The following is a 14,401-nucleotide window of genomic DNA, read 5'->3' on the forward strand; positions in this document are numbered from 1 at the left end:
ATAGATGTCTTGTAATGCGCTGTTGAGGAACCTGCGACCCAAGTTTTTCATTCACTGCATAACAACACCGTAGTTGTGTATGATATGTCAATAAACCTTTGAAAATCTCGAAATCTTGAAAGAGATGTGCAAAATAGCAATTAAATAACGTTTTTAATTAACTATTATTAGAGAATAACGATTAATGAATATACTTTATCGAGATCTGCAGATAAATGTTTAGTCTTCTCAAGCACCAACTATCAAATATCTCTCCTAATTGTTGGCAGTTGACAATCACCTTCCCTGAATTTTACTCAGGTGTAACTAAAGTCTGCTTTAAGGGTTGTTTATATTTCACATCATTAATCAGAATCTGCAAAGTAACTAAAATACATGTAGTGGAGTAAAAATACCAGGTTAATCTCTGAATTGTAGTGGAGTAGAATTACAAAGTAACAATGAGCTGTCATGTGGGTATATATTAATGCTGCCCACTATGGATACAAGCGATTTTCACCCATTTATTAATTATATGTTTTAAATTTGTACACACCAATGTGTTTCCTATCGCCTAAACCTCCAGGGCTGTACACAGTTTAATACTGTAAACTTCTCATTTTGGAAAAAACGTCTTTTAAAACTACAATTCCCAGTAGAGACGTGGCAGAGAGAACATGTTGCAAAACACAATAGCCAGCATGTGTAGTTCTGGGGGGGCATTCGAGTCCAGTTTTGAATAGTCTGCCAAGGTTTCGTTCCATTTCAAAGAGCTTGACGCTCGGCGTAACCTTGGCGCACTGCCCCTCCAACATCCAATCCCAGAGCTTGAAGATTAATCACAGGGTTTGTCGCAAAGCGGACAGGCGTCGTCACAACAATAGCTGGGGATTTTGGGTAGTGTAGTCTCTTTGGTGCTCCACATTTCAGAGAAAACAAGTTGTTTCTCAGAATTGAAGGGGAAAAACACAAAAGCATTGTACACAATTTAAACCTATCAATGTTGTTTAATTAACAAAGGTAATCTGGTGTTTTTGAGTCGATGAGTAGTGCAGATATCACTGTCAAATCAATCGACAGTAAGGAGAATACTTACTTCCGGGTGTACAATTCTCCGTTATCCAATGGGAATGGACGCTCACATTGCCTTTAAGAACTGCCGACATAAACGGGTGAGGTGCTTCCATGAGCGTCAAATACCGCCGCCGATGGGAATACATTGCAATCCGTTGAAAGCTCTTTGCGTCCATTTATGAAGCTGAAGGAGCCTCGGCGCCTCCCAACTGGACGCCACGGGACCCACCAAGCGTCGCTTAAACCATGGACTATTGGAAGTGTTCTGGAAAGGGAGTTACGAACAGATTCAACTTCATTTTCACCATGTCTGCTGCATGATGGTAAATCCATAACTCATCATGCCATCTTTCTCCATACTATCTCCTTCCCCATTTCCTCCCATCATCTCCCCCGCCTACCTCCAACCTCCTATCTTCCCCACTTCCCCCCCTCCCTGGGGTCTGGAACGGGTCAACTACCCGCGATGTGGTCTTTGCCCTCTGTGGTAGGTACTTCCATTCGCCAACGGACACTAAGGAGCTGCTCTACGACCCAGCGTCCGTGATGAACGGAGACACGCTCAAGTTCTGCATAAAGGAGGCCTGGTGCAAGCTGTCCTTCTTCGTCCTATCCTTCTTCTACTATCTCTACTGGTGAGCATGTGGCGGGCGGTGTTGGACGATAATTGGATTACATGTAAAGACATTACATTAATCTTAATTATTACAGCTAGAGTAAAACATCTATGAAACGGTGATAAAGAGCACTCAAATGTTTGTTTTTTTCAAACCCTATTTATATTTCACTTGGTTTGTTTTCCCAGCTCTGATAAAGCAAAGTGAGTGCAAATCATTGAATAAGGCAATCATTTCTCTGACAATCACATGCAAGTTATTTCACATACTGTAGCTCTGTCAGGCTAACTAGGTTTACTATATGGCCCACTACTGCTAATGCATGTGATGTTACGAGAATTGGATTCTTTACTTCATTGAGAAACACTACCAGAGGGTTAAAACTACTATACACTGGTAAAAAATGGTTGCACTAATGTTTTTTGATGAAGTGTTCGATGATAATAGTGCATAATGTTCCTGTTTCTTGTCTAATACTGCTGTTATTAATCACTCCGGATTCTTGTTCCTTGTGTCATGTGGTTGCTGCAGTGTGTGGAACCTGGATATATCCGTCTAATAGAACTTTACAATGGAAACACTTAAAGGTACAATCCTTTTTTTTACCTTTTATTCTGTGGTAGTAAAGACAGAATGGCTTTATTCTCAACAAAAAAATATTAAACCAAATGATCTTCCATATGGACACAGTTGATCTTGATCTGTATAAGCTTACATGTCTAAGCTTACATGTATATTGTAATTGTGTAATTGTGTACATGTATAAGCTTACATGTCATGAAAGGCTGCTGTGATTATATGGATACAAGATTTAAGTGGATTTTTGTGGAGCCGTGTTGGTTACAGATTATATATGGTAGTGGCCAAACATGGCAACATCAGCACAAAATTCTTGAAGACTAATTATCCCAAAAAGGATTGCAACTTTAACATGGAGTTGTTCTTTTTATATGCGTGATAAGGCTGTGAGTAAACACTTGAAACATGCTGGCCAGTCCTATCCTTGCAAATGTGCTGTTGCTGTCTTTTTATGTAGGTAGGTACTTTGTAAATAGTGATGTCAATAGGTTTATCACAGCTTTACCACGCAGGTAGAAAAGCAACATCATGAGCAATGGAGCCAGTGTTTGGTTTGAATTACAAGTAGATCAAGATATGCCAGGGAGACGAGGTGCTGTTTCTTGATAATAGCTACACTTTCTGAGATATTTTCAGAATAATTCCAATTTTTTCTTTATTGCAATATACCCAAATCATATCCCCCTGGTAAAAACACATTGTTGTCACAGCTATATTAACGTGTTCAGTTTCCAATATTTCTGGAAATCCCCTTTTTAATCAAAAGGCATATTTTTCTTTAACATTTCTTTAAGGAATCATAAAAAGTACAGACATGGAGTTTATCATATGCTTCCTCCTGGCATGATATAGAGATATAAGAGTGGAAAACATTGAAGAGCTTGTTTAATACCGATATGTATTTAATCCATTTTCATACCAATGCCTGCATGAATCAGGAGATAGTCTCCTGTTTAGTAGGTTCAAAACAAAATACACTTTTAAGGTGAAGTTAAAGGTGGATTTCTACAAAACTACAAATTATACTTAACATAACTTGCCTATAAGCATTTCAAAATTGTTTTGAGAATATTTCATTGAACATCTTGACATGGGTGTATGTAGTTGTAAACCATACTCTTTAACTTGTTCCATCTTGCTTCTCCATCTCACTTCATCCTGTCGGCTCTAGCTTATGCTGTGCTAGAGAACCCTGGCCACAGCAGCAGCAGCAGCGAGGTACAGTACTCTACAAAGCAGGGCGATGGTTCATTCACTTTCATTTCACTATCAGAGTAAAATATACTATAACCACGAAATTATTTTGAAAATATTGGCTTGTTTAACAAAGGATACCTGGCTTTCATAGTGTAGTGCTGATGCTTGTACCTCTTTTTCTATTATAGTTTACTTTATATTTATATTATATATCTTCAACTGAGGTGATATCTTGTAAAAATGCAATGGTGTCATAAATCCAGATTTTTTAAAGCAATTGCATTGGTGATTTAAATGATCATAACTAACAGAAAATGTACACAATCACATCTCAGGTTGTAGGAAAATCTTAAAACAGTAACATGTTCAGTTGTTTGCTAAATTAGGCTCTTATGACCTTATGTATGGTCCTAACATGGTCATTCTATTGACACGCAATGGCTGAAAAGCAACATCAATTTGGTATAGATCTTGGTGGTCAGTATAAACAGTAAACTAATATTAAATTGTGGATGAGTACAGTACACTGATGTATAGAAACTGGTAATAATGAAAGCGAATTGGCCTGAAACCTGCTTATTGCCTTGTCACACTGACCCTTCTACACTCCTCTAACCTGCATCTGTGTTCTAAATATCCTTTGGAAAACTGTGCACACCAAATACAAACAGACCCACAAGGGCACACAACCTCTTGTATACACATTATGAACGTGTGCATGCCCTCTCAGGCACACAGATGAACACACAGTTCCACCTGAGCACTCTTCCAGTTTCTTCAAACATATTTTTGGTTAGATGCCTGAAATAAAGTCTGTGATTACCAAAACCTGGATGATATATATATATGGATGAAGATATTGGTCTTCCTGATTGAACTTGCGCTGAGTTTCATTAAATTGTTATCAGAATATCTGAAATAAAGTGAAATGGTATTGACACACTTTCAAATTAGCTTACTGTTCAACAATAATTGTATGGAATGGAAGATATATTCAAAATGGATTTTATTGTTCTTCTTTTAGCCTTTGGTGTACGGAAGAAAATGCAAATGTGACATAAGTCTTTGAAAAAGAATAATATATTTTTCTGAAGAACGTTATAGCTTTTACTAATATAAAAATGTACGGTATGTGCAAAAGCGAAAACAAATAATCAGGAATATTTAGCAAATTAAACAGCTTTATTTTTCCCCTTAAGTGTCACTTTTCCTCTTTTATGCAGGATCTCATATAAAGGTTAATATCTTAGCATACATTATGTTTAGCTAATGTCTAATTAGGCTGCGGAAGTAAAAGAGCTGTAATTTAAAGAGCTACAAGTCCATCTACTAATGATGAAGCCAGTTCTCGGAGGAGGTCAGGTCTCTGAGGAGCCGTTCACTCTTGATCTCTCTCTCCCTCCCCTCTCATATACCCTCTCCCCTCGTCCTCTCTATCCATGGATACTTGTGAGTCAACAGAATACATTTTCAGGCTCCTCAGCAGCAGAGATTATCAGAGGTGTTAAGAGCGCGGAAAGACCTCAGGGATGAATACAAATGTTTGGAATCATCAGTTACTGTCAGCGAAGTGCTGATCTGTTCTGATCAAGTCTCAGCTCAGTGACACAAGTGTTGGATCCCCAATCTGTGCTTTATGCTGTTGGTAATTGTTTCATGCAGTCCTGCAATCAATCTCTTTTTCAGGTGAACTTCACAGTCTGTGTTATTAGTAATACAAAAACAACAGTATTATATTGACCCTATTAGGAGTCAATGGAACTAAGCTCATCTCTGTCAATGGCTAAAATTATGTATTTGTCACTTTGCAGCGAGGTGTGCTTCACAGCTTGCTTTGCACATGCTCATTGCATTACATAATGTTCATCAGCTTTTTCTTTGCATTCAGTGTCAACTTTTCCACAGTGACAGTCTTTCAGGGTTGAATGCAGGGCTTTTACTTGTATTTTTCCAATTTAGTACTGCTACATTTACGTAAGTTTAAAATCTGATTACTTCTTCCATTGGATGTCCTTGTTTCATTAGTACTCTTAAACTAACCCAACAAACACAGCAGCCCCCTGATCTAAATAACGAAGCAACATTACTCTGAAAATGCAGATCATGACAGAAAAGCTTTAAAGGAAAATCAAATATAAAGGTTTTCTGTCAGCAGCTAAAATAAATAAATCCGCTCCGGAGCTTCGAACTTCTAAGGACATAAACAGACGTTCCGTTAAATCTGAGCCTGCAGTGTTGAGATGAATCAGCAGGAATACTAACTATGGATCAATGAAATGTTTGAATACACACACGCACACACGCACGCACGCACGCACGCACGCACGCACGCACACAGTAGTCAAGTGTTTTAATCTTAATTCAGGTTGTGAGATTATTTTAATTGTTAATTACCACTTTGTCCCCTTCTGTCTGCCTGGGCGTTTATTTACTTGGCATTTCCTGTTTGCTCTTCTTCTTGTGTTTCAGTATGATCTACTCCTTGGTTACCTCAACATAACAACTGATTTATCAGCAACTGGAGAGAAGGGAACATGCCTCTGGAAATACAGACCACAACTGTTTCGGTCTACAATCGAAAGACAGGAAATAGAAGATAGAAAAATGTTTTTTGCTGCATAGCCAATAAAGGAACTCAATGGGGGCGAAGCTTTTTCTCTGCTTTGTCCCCTTAAGAAGGAAGGTTTCATGCTTGTCTGTAAATACAAACTGAAGTCTTGTTTACAGTTAGACCGGTCGTAGCTAGACCCAAGTAAATCACTGCCTGGCCAACATTTGAACCAAACACACACATACATCCACAGCCTCCTCTGAAGTGGTACCGTACATACTGTAAAGTTGCAGCGCTGGTAGCCCAAGAGGATAAAGAGCACAGTAGCGTTTGCACAGTTTGTCTCAGGCACAGCATGGTGAAGCACTGTCCGGCCCAGCACGGCTCACCCCCCCTCAGTCATCCCCTCTCGATGCCTCGCCAACCGTAGCTTCACTGGTGAGTCAGAAACGAGGGATACATGGACGCCTGCATGGACAGATAACACTGTACATAAAGCAGAATGCTTTGGTTGGAAACACTCGAGCAGACGATATTTTCCACTGAATGGCACACACTGTCCATGGCCTGTGGGTTTTTCTTTCGAACATTACAGTATGTGAATGGCTTTTGTGACGTGTGCATTTTGGTGTATTATTTAACTAAAGGAATTTCTAATAGAAGCAAAAGGTATCCTATACAGCAAATGCCTTCTTTGTGTCATCCTAGTGTTGTTCTATTGTGGGAAAACTTTTCTAAAACTCAAAAGCTAACACCTGTCCAATTTTTTGATAGTAGAGGAGCACATATTCTTTGCACAAATAGAGTCTTGCACAATATTTGCAATATTTGGCTATATATAAATATATAATAGAGATAAATTATTATAGTCTAGCCACACAGGTGAAGGTCTTCCAATATGTAAATAATTAATCCAGCCCCGTTTGAATATGGGGAGAAAATGTGAATCTTTTTTAGCTCGATTTACACCATGGACCAACATGTTTATCTTTCAGTATTGAAATGTATTTATTATTATCTATTTGTGAGATACTGATGGTTTTCCTCCTTTATCTACCTTAAATGAAATATGATATTCTAAAATAACCACAACATGATAAGGGCCTGTGTCCACACACCTTTTTTCTGGCAGAGCCTCCTCCCTGCGTTTTAAAAATAAAAAAGGTTCTTACCGTTCTTCTGTGGCAACAATATCTTCACAACGTAGCATGACTAGCATCGCCCATTTGTATTTTATTATCTGTGCTTATAAATATGTGTTTCATATTGTTTTCTCCATAAATTGGTGCAGTGAGGATGTTTTTCTGTTAGCACCTGGAAGTTAGCATTGCATGTGCTCCCTTGAGAAAAAACAATTGGATATCCCCATTTTATTTGGGTATAATGCAGGAAGTAAATATTGTGGCCAACACACGTTTATAATAATTTTTTGTTCACCAGGATAATTTCCACATAATAACACCACTTTGTGATTTTTGAAGCATAAATACAGTCGGCAGAAGTCAAAAGCTATAGGCTATAAACAAACTACTTCCTTGTTGCATGGCATCACCACCGCTAAGCTAAAGGCTGCTCATGTTTAGCGTGATGACATTTAGTAGTCTTATTTAGTCCCTTGTTAGCAACTGCTTTTTTTATGACATAGAAGCTTCAGATATTCAAGAGTGGAGTATTTACTTAAATATTTCATGTCTTAGAACATAACGTACACATCTCTTCAGCTTGTGTTTACGACAGACCTTATAGACTTCTAACCACAAACACTTTTAAAAAAACATTGATTTCTAGACGAGGGAACCGGAAGTGGAAACCTGCTAAGTCTTTTCCAGTTCGACATTGAACAGTTGAAACATTACAACTCGAAGCGTTCGTAGCGGCCGCACACACGGCGGACAATCAGGAAAAACGCTTTTTCACGAGGCGTTGCATGCAATGGCAAACTCTCGCTACCTTAATAGAAACATTTGGAAAAGATGCAGGCGCTCAGAAAAATACACTCTGTGGACACAGGCCCTAAGACAGCATGTGTAGTAAAGAGGAAGTTGCGAAAAGTTACGAGCATTGATCCGTCTTTCTCTGTGATTTGAATAAAAGCAACTGTAGCAGGGGATACATGAGATCTGTCTGAGTATATTGAGGAATAACTGTATGATGAAAGTACCTCAGAGGACAAACTCACCTACAGATCATCATCCCCGCAGCTGGAACACATTCAGAGTCTTGCTCAGAGACACCTCGGCAGGGCAGGAGCTTGAACCTGAATCTTCCATGTGTAGCACAGTTTTCTAACTACCAGGCCACTCTGTAGATCATCAACATCATCTTCACTCAATGAGCTCACTTTGTAAACTGCCCTTCAAAGAGCAGAAAGGAATGCCCAGTTCTTGTTGTTTTCTCTTATTCTAATTCAAGCATTTTCTATCCTTATTGTGTATGTGACCGACCGAGTTGAATTTAGATATTGTTTATGAAATAAAGTATTTTAAAATCAAATGGGGTTTTCTTTTTTCAACGTACCCACCCGTATCATACTATTGCATATATTGTGTTATAATATGTTCCTTGAGCAAGAAACACATTAAACAACACGTGGAAACAACGAAAGAAGAAGGTGGGGGTAGATTTGACTGATAATGCATAATTGACTATAGCTGTAAAAAATAATGAACGCAAATAGACCACATTACCAATTTTCACCGCAACTTCCTCTCGTAATTCCTGCGTGGATGTTGTTGGAGATTTGGAGGATGTTTAAAACCAACCTCGTCTCCGCGTGTCGTTTGATAAGCTGGGTAAATTCGTAAAAAGGAAGGGATTAAGAAACACCAGAATGCAAGTGAAAAAATAATCTTGTTTTAATGATACAAGGTAACAATACAAATACAAAGGAATCACGAAGCACTCTGCAGAGTACTCCGGGCTCAGGCTCTACCACGTGTGAGACAGGTCTCAGGAACGGCCGGTCAAAAACAAGAGCGCGAACCAAAGGAAAACACAGTGTTTCATACTAAAAACACAGGAGGAGGTGTGTGCGTGCTTTCCCCCAGAGGTCATCTTATTGGCAGAGACCAACACATGGCCTGTCGCACCCAATCAGCGCGACACTGCAGAAGAAACCCGGAAACAAAAAGTCTCTTTCAGTTTGACGAAAACCAGATACCTTTTGGTGTCTGGTACGAACCTGCTCTCAACAACAAGTTTCCTTATCTTATTTCACATCTTGCAGCCAGCACACACACATCCCCTTTATGGCCCTTTGTCCCTGTGTCCATCTTCCCGCCTCAGGTTACCACACACAAGTTAAAAGTATGTTTTAAGATATAGTTGTTATAGTTGGCTAACTATACGTAATACATGTAAATCACTTTCATATCAATAATAACGAAGAACACATTACCTATGCTCTTAAGCAGTATTAGAGATGCTTTTCAAATAGTCAAACTTCACACAGGCCCAATATAGAGAACACACTAATTTGTCTTACCGCCTTTCCATTTGTTTGAGCTATTGTTCACACCTTTACTTCAAATAAAAAGGTTTCACATTGTATATTTCCAGCTTCCTTTACACATACTGTTATTATTAATACAAAGTAATTAACCACACACATCTATTGAAAACAAGTAGATTTCCCTGATAATTGACATGCTGAAAATGCTCTCTCGTCCCTATCATAAAAGCTGCTTCCATTTCATAGAGTAATAAAACATGTTTAAGCTCATTTCTCCACAATGTTTGTAGCCATTTAGTACCCACACATGAAAGAATAAAAACAGAGGTATAGTTGAACAGTAATCATGTAGCACATATATTTACTGCAATGAAAACACACACACATTTGCCCTAAGCATGTGTAACGCACACTCTTCTTTTATGAGGGAAACATTCCAGAGTTTTGGAGCTATCCCCAAATTAGGATGTCCCCTGCTCCCATCCTTCTCTAAACACAAAGACTTCACCTCAATATATTGGGGAGGGAAAATATACTTTGTCCCTTCAAATTTAACACACATGAATATATATAAGGTGACATTAAAATGAATATACCAGACTTAACTTTCCTGCCATAACACGTTACTTTAATCCTTCAAATAATTCAAATAATCCTTCAATGTTTACCAAGAATCGCATGTCAGCAAAAAGGCGATGCAGAGACCACTGCCTGGATTCAGCTATACATCTATAACAGGGTCCCTGCGGATCCTTAAAATGCTAAAAAGTATTACATTTATTTTTTTCTAAAAAGGTCTGGAATTTTAGGAGGGAGGTATTACATTTGATCTGGGGCAGAATGAATGAGTCTGTCTATTTTGTGTTAAATGTGTACGTTTTATTTTACCAGTAATGTTATTTAAACATTTTACATTTAAATAACCTAACACCTAAAACAAGGGGGGGGGGGGGGGGGTTGGCATGAGCACTTAAAGATTGGCACAAGACAGGCAGGGAAAGGAGAGACGGACGTCCCATATCAGTTATACTACACAGGCACACATTTTGACACTGACTAATTGCTGACAGATAAACATAGAATGGGGACCATGAGGCATGAGCAGACAACCTGCTGTCTGTAACATTGTGCTGTGTCTCATGGTCATTTCTCGCAAGGCATCCACTGAGGCAGCATTCTCAATCTGAAGATTATAAAATGGACATAAACAATCCAGTCAATAACTTCATGTACTTTATATTCTTGCCATTTTCTGCCATTTTCATTCTCCATTGCAAGATTTATATATTACTATTACTACTATCCTTGTGCAATATATACCTGGCTGCTAAATCCTCTATTACAGGATGTGTTTTTTGTAAATTGTGTTTGTGTATCTTTAATAGTTTTTAATCATTCTTCTTAGGTAACATTAAGCTGTCTTTGGCTCTATTCTGCTCCAACAATGTAAATGTCCCCTCTGTGAGATTAATAAGGGTATTCTGATTCTGATCACAAAACAAAAAATGAAGCCAATTCGGTGTATGTGATAAAGGTAAAGTAAAGATGTCTCAAAACACTGCAGGAACTACATAATAATCCACCCTACCACACTGTTGCTGTATGCAATTCTCACCTCTTGTAAAGCTTTCCCTACTTCTTCATCAGTTATTAAATCAACTGTTGCTTTGAGTGAAGGCTGGCCTGCAAGATAATGTACAAGATCTTCTGACAGGAAATGTGGCCCTGGACCTCCATGCACAACTGACACTGCAATCATCTTTCCTGCCAAGTAGTATTCATCCTCCCTAACAGCTGTGAATAAATGTATTCATATTGCAAAATTAAAACATTATTTATTATATACTTTAATGTACTGTAATGAAACTCAACGTTTTGGAAAAATTGTTCAAGCAACAAATCATATGTCATGTGATATATATGGTTAATGATCATTAACAATTGTACTAGTACATTTATAACGTATGCATACCATTTGCATTGTAGACCAAGAAGCGGCGTCCGTCTGGTCCATCAAAAATGGGCCGGTCTTTCAGATTCTTCATCAGTAGAGATAACAACTCTCTCCTGGGACCACCTGAGTCAATTCCATCTTCGAAAACACCAGCATCATCAGTGAATTTTACCAGCATGTCACAGTTTTCTGAATACGATGTACGCTTGAAACCTCTGACTGCTCCATCCCAAACATTAGCCCTTGAAATGTTGAACCGGCTGACTCTTCCATGATCAATAGGCTGTGATAGGTTAGCAATAATGGCAGGTAATGTAACGTTCATCTCCTCCCTGTAAAGGAAAAAAAGTGACCTTATTAGTGGATATTCCAGAGAGTGCAAAAACAGTTTTAAAAAATAATTTTTGTACCAGAAATATTGTACAGGGGAAAAATATGTAATGCCACTGTAATAGCTGTCCGTTTACATTTCAGTGTCCAATAAACTCGTCATGTTGACTGCAACCAGCTCCTTGGCCTCTTCTTCAACACATGGTGCATACAGGTCAGAACACACACACACACACACACACACGCGCGAATGCATACACTCACAATCAGTAGGGGTGGGCGATACCACAAAATCTGGATTCGATCCGATACCAAGTATTTCAGGGCTAGTATCGCCGATACCGATATCGATACCGATACTTTTTTAAATGAAAAGCGCCATATGTAGGCTACTTTCATATAGGGGGGAGCTGCATGACATGATTTTTGAGCTGAAAGCATCACAGACTAAATCTGAATTCATTTTCATTAATAAAGACAGGACAGTTTTTATAGACAAATAAACGTTTTACTTTTGCAAATTTAAAGTGCAAACATGAAAAATAACAATACAAAGTGGCCAGAGTAGCAAACTGTCTTCTTGCACACATCACAGTTCGCTAAGTTTTAATTGCCAGTTGTGAAATTGCTCCACACAACGCTGCTCTTTCTCTCAGCCATCATGCGCGTTTGTGTGTTGCACTCGCGAGTCGCTGGCTGCTGCTGTCCTGCCTTGCCGGCTGCTGTCAGTCAGCTTGATAATCGGCGTTCAGGCAGGGAGCGCGCTGCGCGTGCTCGAGCCTCGAGAAGCGGAGGACAGCAGTGGAGAGAGAAGAAAAGAGCAAAATATACTTGTGTTCGTCTGCACATAGTTTTTCTGAAGAAATTGACGAGTAGAGGAGACGGGAAAAAAAGTATAAAAGTATCGATCCTATTAGCTCTAGTATTGATATTTTGAAACGTAACGTAATATCGGAAATATCGATATTTTGGGATCGATCCGCCCACCCCTAACAATCAGAGACAAGAGCGGAGGAAAGTGGGAGAACAACAGCTCTGCTGTCTGCCCGTTTGTGTCCCCCCCCCCGTTTCAAATTTGTTTATTATTATTTTTCAACCGCAAGCCGTTATCGTCACGGGAAAAGGACACACACAGCCTGCCCAGGTGGACGCGCGCGAACGCGACAACGAACGTAGGTTGCGCATTCTAAAAATAGCTCACAGACAGTTAGCAGCAGTGGCGTTTTCTCCTGGAGGCCAAGGGAAGCCAGGCTTCCCCTGTTTTTTCGGATTGTAGTTATAATTTTAATAAATAAATAAAAACACTTCGTTTAGTTTCGGAAATTCTTTGTTGTGTGTTGCTGCCGGCCCTTCTCTCCTCCATTCTCATTGAGTATTTTACAAAGAGTGAAACAGCGCCCCTCTAGATGTTATGGTGAAACAGTAGATTGCACTCTCTGTTGCGAGAGGAGGCCAGCCGAAATTTCCTTCCCTTGGTGAAAAAAAATGGAGGGATTGACCAATCCGATGAGGCTCACGTCATGCCCCTGCCAACCTATGATTGGTCAGGGCCATGCTAAGGGAAGCCAGAGGCGGCTGGCTTCCTGCCTCACAGTCCAATCAAATCGCATCAACTTAGTGGTGCAGTGACGCGTCCCAAAAAGCGGAAGTAAGCTGCACCCGGTTTCCCTCGACAAAATAGCAATGGGATTTCTCCATAGGATTTTGGAAAATAGCTCGAAAAAAGGTCAGTGGAAAACGAATCTGTTAGGTAAATGCACGTTTTGTTCAGTCGGATAATATCCACATGTCTACTCTACTTTTATAATTTTTAAATCATAAATCTAATCGATAGAAGATAGATAGCGTCACTGCACCACTCTCACCGCCGTTAGAAAGTAGCAAGCAACTGAAGCAAGTGCAATTATGGAGGGTGGAGATTTGGAGTATTTAATCAAAAAATAATTGTACTAAACTTCCGCTGCAGCAGCAACAACAAATACAATCTGATAACAGGCCAATGCCCAAACTGGAGCTGTGTACAGCGAGGAACAAAGGAGAGAACCGGACGTAAAACGTTAAAGGTCTCCTGATTTAGTTTGTGAATGAATGCTTATTAAGAGTTTGGGCTGGAGAGTGCGGACCTGTCGGTCAGATAACAGGCGTGTGTAAGTCCTGCATCTGTATGATACAAATGTGTGTAAAATGATACCGGGCGCTGTAATCACTCACCTGGTTACGTTATTACATTGAGAATAAATACATTACAACATTTCATCTGTGGAAGCCGTAGTACTGTAAAAAGCACGACAATCATCTGAGCCGGCCCGGCTAAAATAACTGGATGGCCTACCTGCCTGTCAGCCTTCCATCTGTGCACAAACTTATCTCGTGCCCTCATTGGTCATGGGCACGTCCGTGTGTGTTGGAGGAGGGGCTCTGTAAGGAAGTCTGAAGGAAGGGGCAGATTTTTTCCGGTTGTGTATTTTCAAATTCTAGCGCACTCAAGCTAGTTTCTCTATTCTTACCAACCCTACCTTTAAGTAATCATTCACCACAACGGTTTCTCATTGTTTTGTTATTGTCAATTCTAGTGGTGCAATGACGATGTATTTTTGTAAAGCAACCCAAAGTTAGCATTCCAAGGGTTCCCTCGACAAAAAGCAATGGGGATTTCCCCATAGGATTCT

At 39.5% G+C, this 14,401-nt stretch overlaps 1 protein-coding gene across 3 annotated transcripts in view; it reads left to right on the forward strand.

Moving 5' to 3' along the window:
* cnih3 (cornichon family AMPA receptor auxiliary protein 3) overlaps nt 1–8,479 on the forward strand; it is a 140,379-nt gene extending 131,900 nt beyond the window's left edge. Inside the window, exons 5-8 of one of the 3 annotated variants that reach the window (XM_079644275.1) lie at nt 1,545–1,688; nt 2,202–2,257; nt 3,421–3,467; nt 5,916–8,479. In XM_079644275.1, the coding sequence (XP_079500401.1) occupies nt 1,545–1,688; nt 2,202–2,229 (172 nt within the window). In that variant the 3' untranslated portion in view covers nt 2,230–2,257; nt 3,421–3,467; nt 5,916–8,479. Of the gene's footprint in view, nt 1–1,540; nt 1,689–2,201; nt 2,258–3,420; nt 3,468–5,915 lie in introns of all 3 variants that reach the window. The other 2 variants (XM_079644273.1, XM_079644274.1) reach the window with 2 other exon arrangements.
* Nucleotides 8,480–14,401: the final 5,922 nt, after the last annotated feature.

The sequence above is a fragment of the Notothenia rossii genome (assembly GCF_949606895.1).
Source record: "Notothenia rossii genome assembly, chromosome: 8".
Lineage (NCBI taxonomy): Eukaryota > Metazoa > Chordata > Actinopteri > Perciformes > Nototheniidae > Notothenia > Notothenia rossii.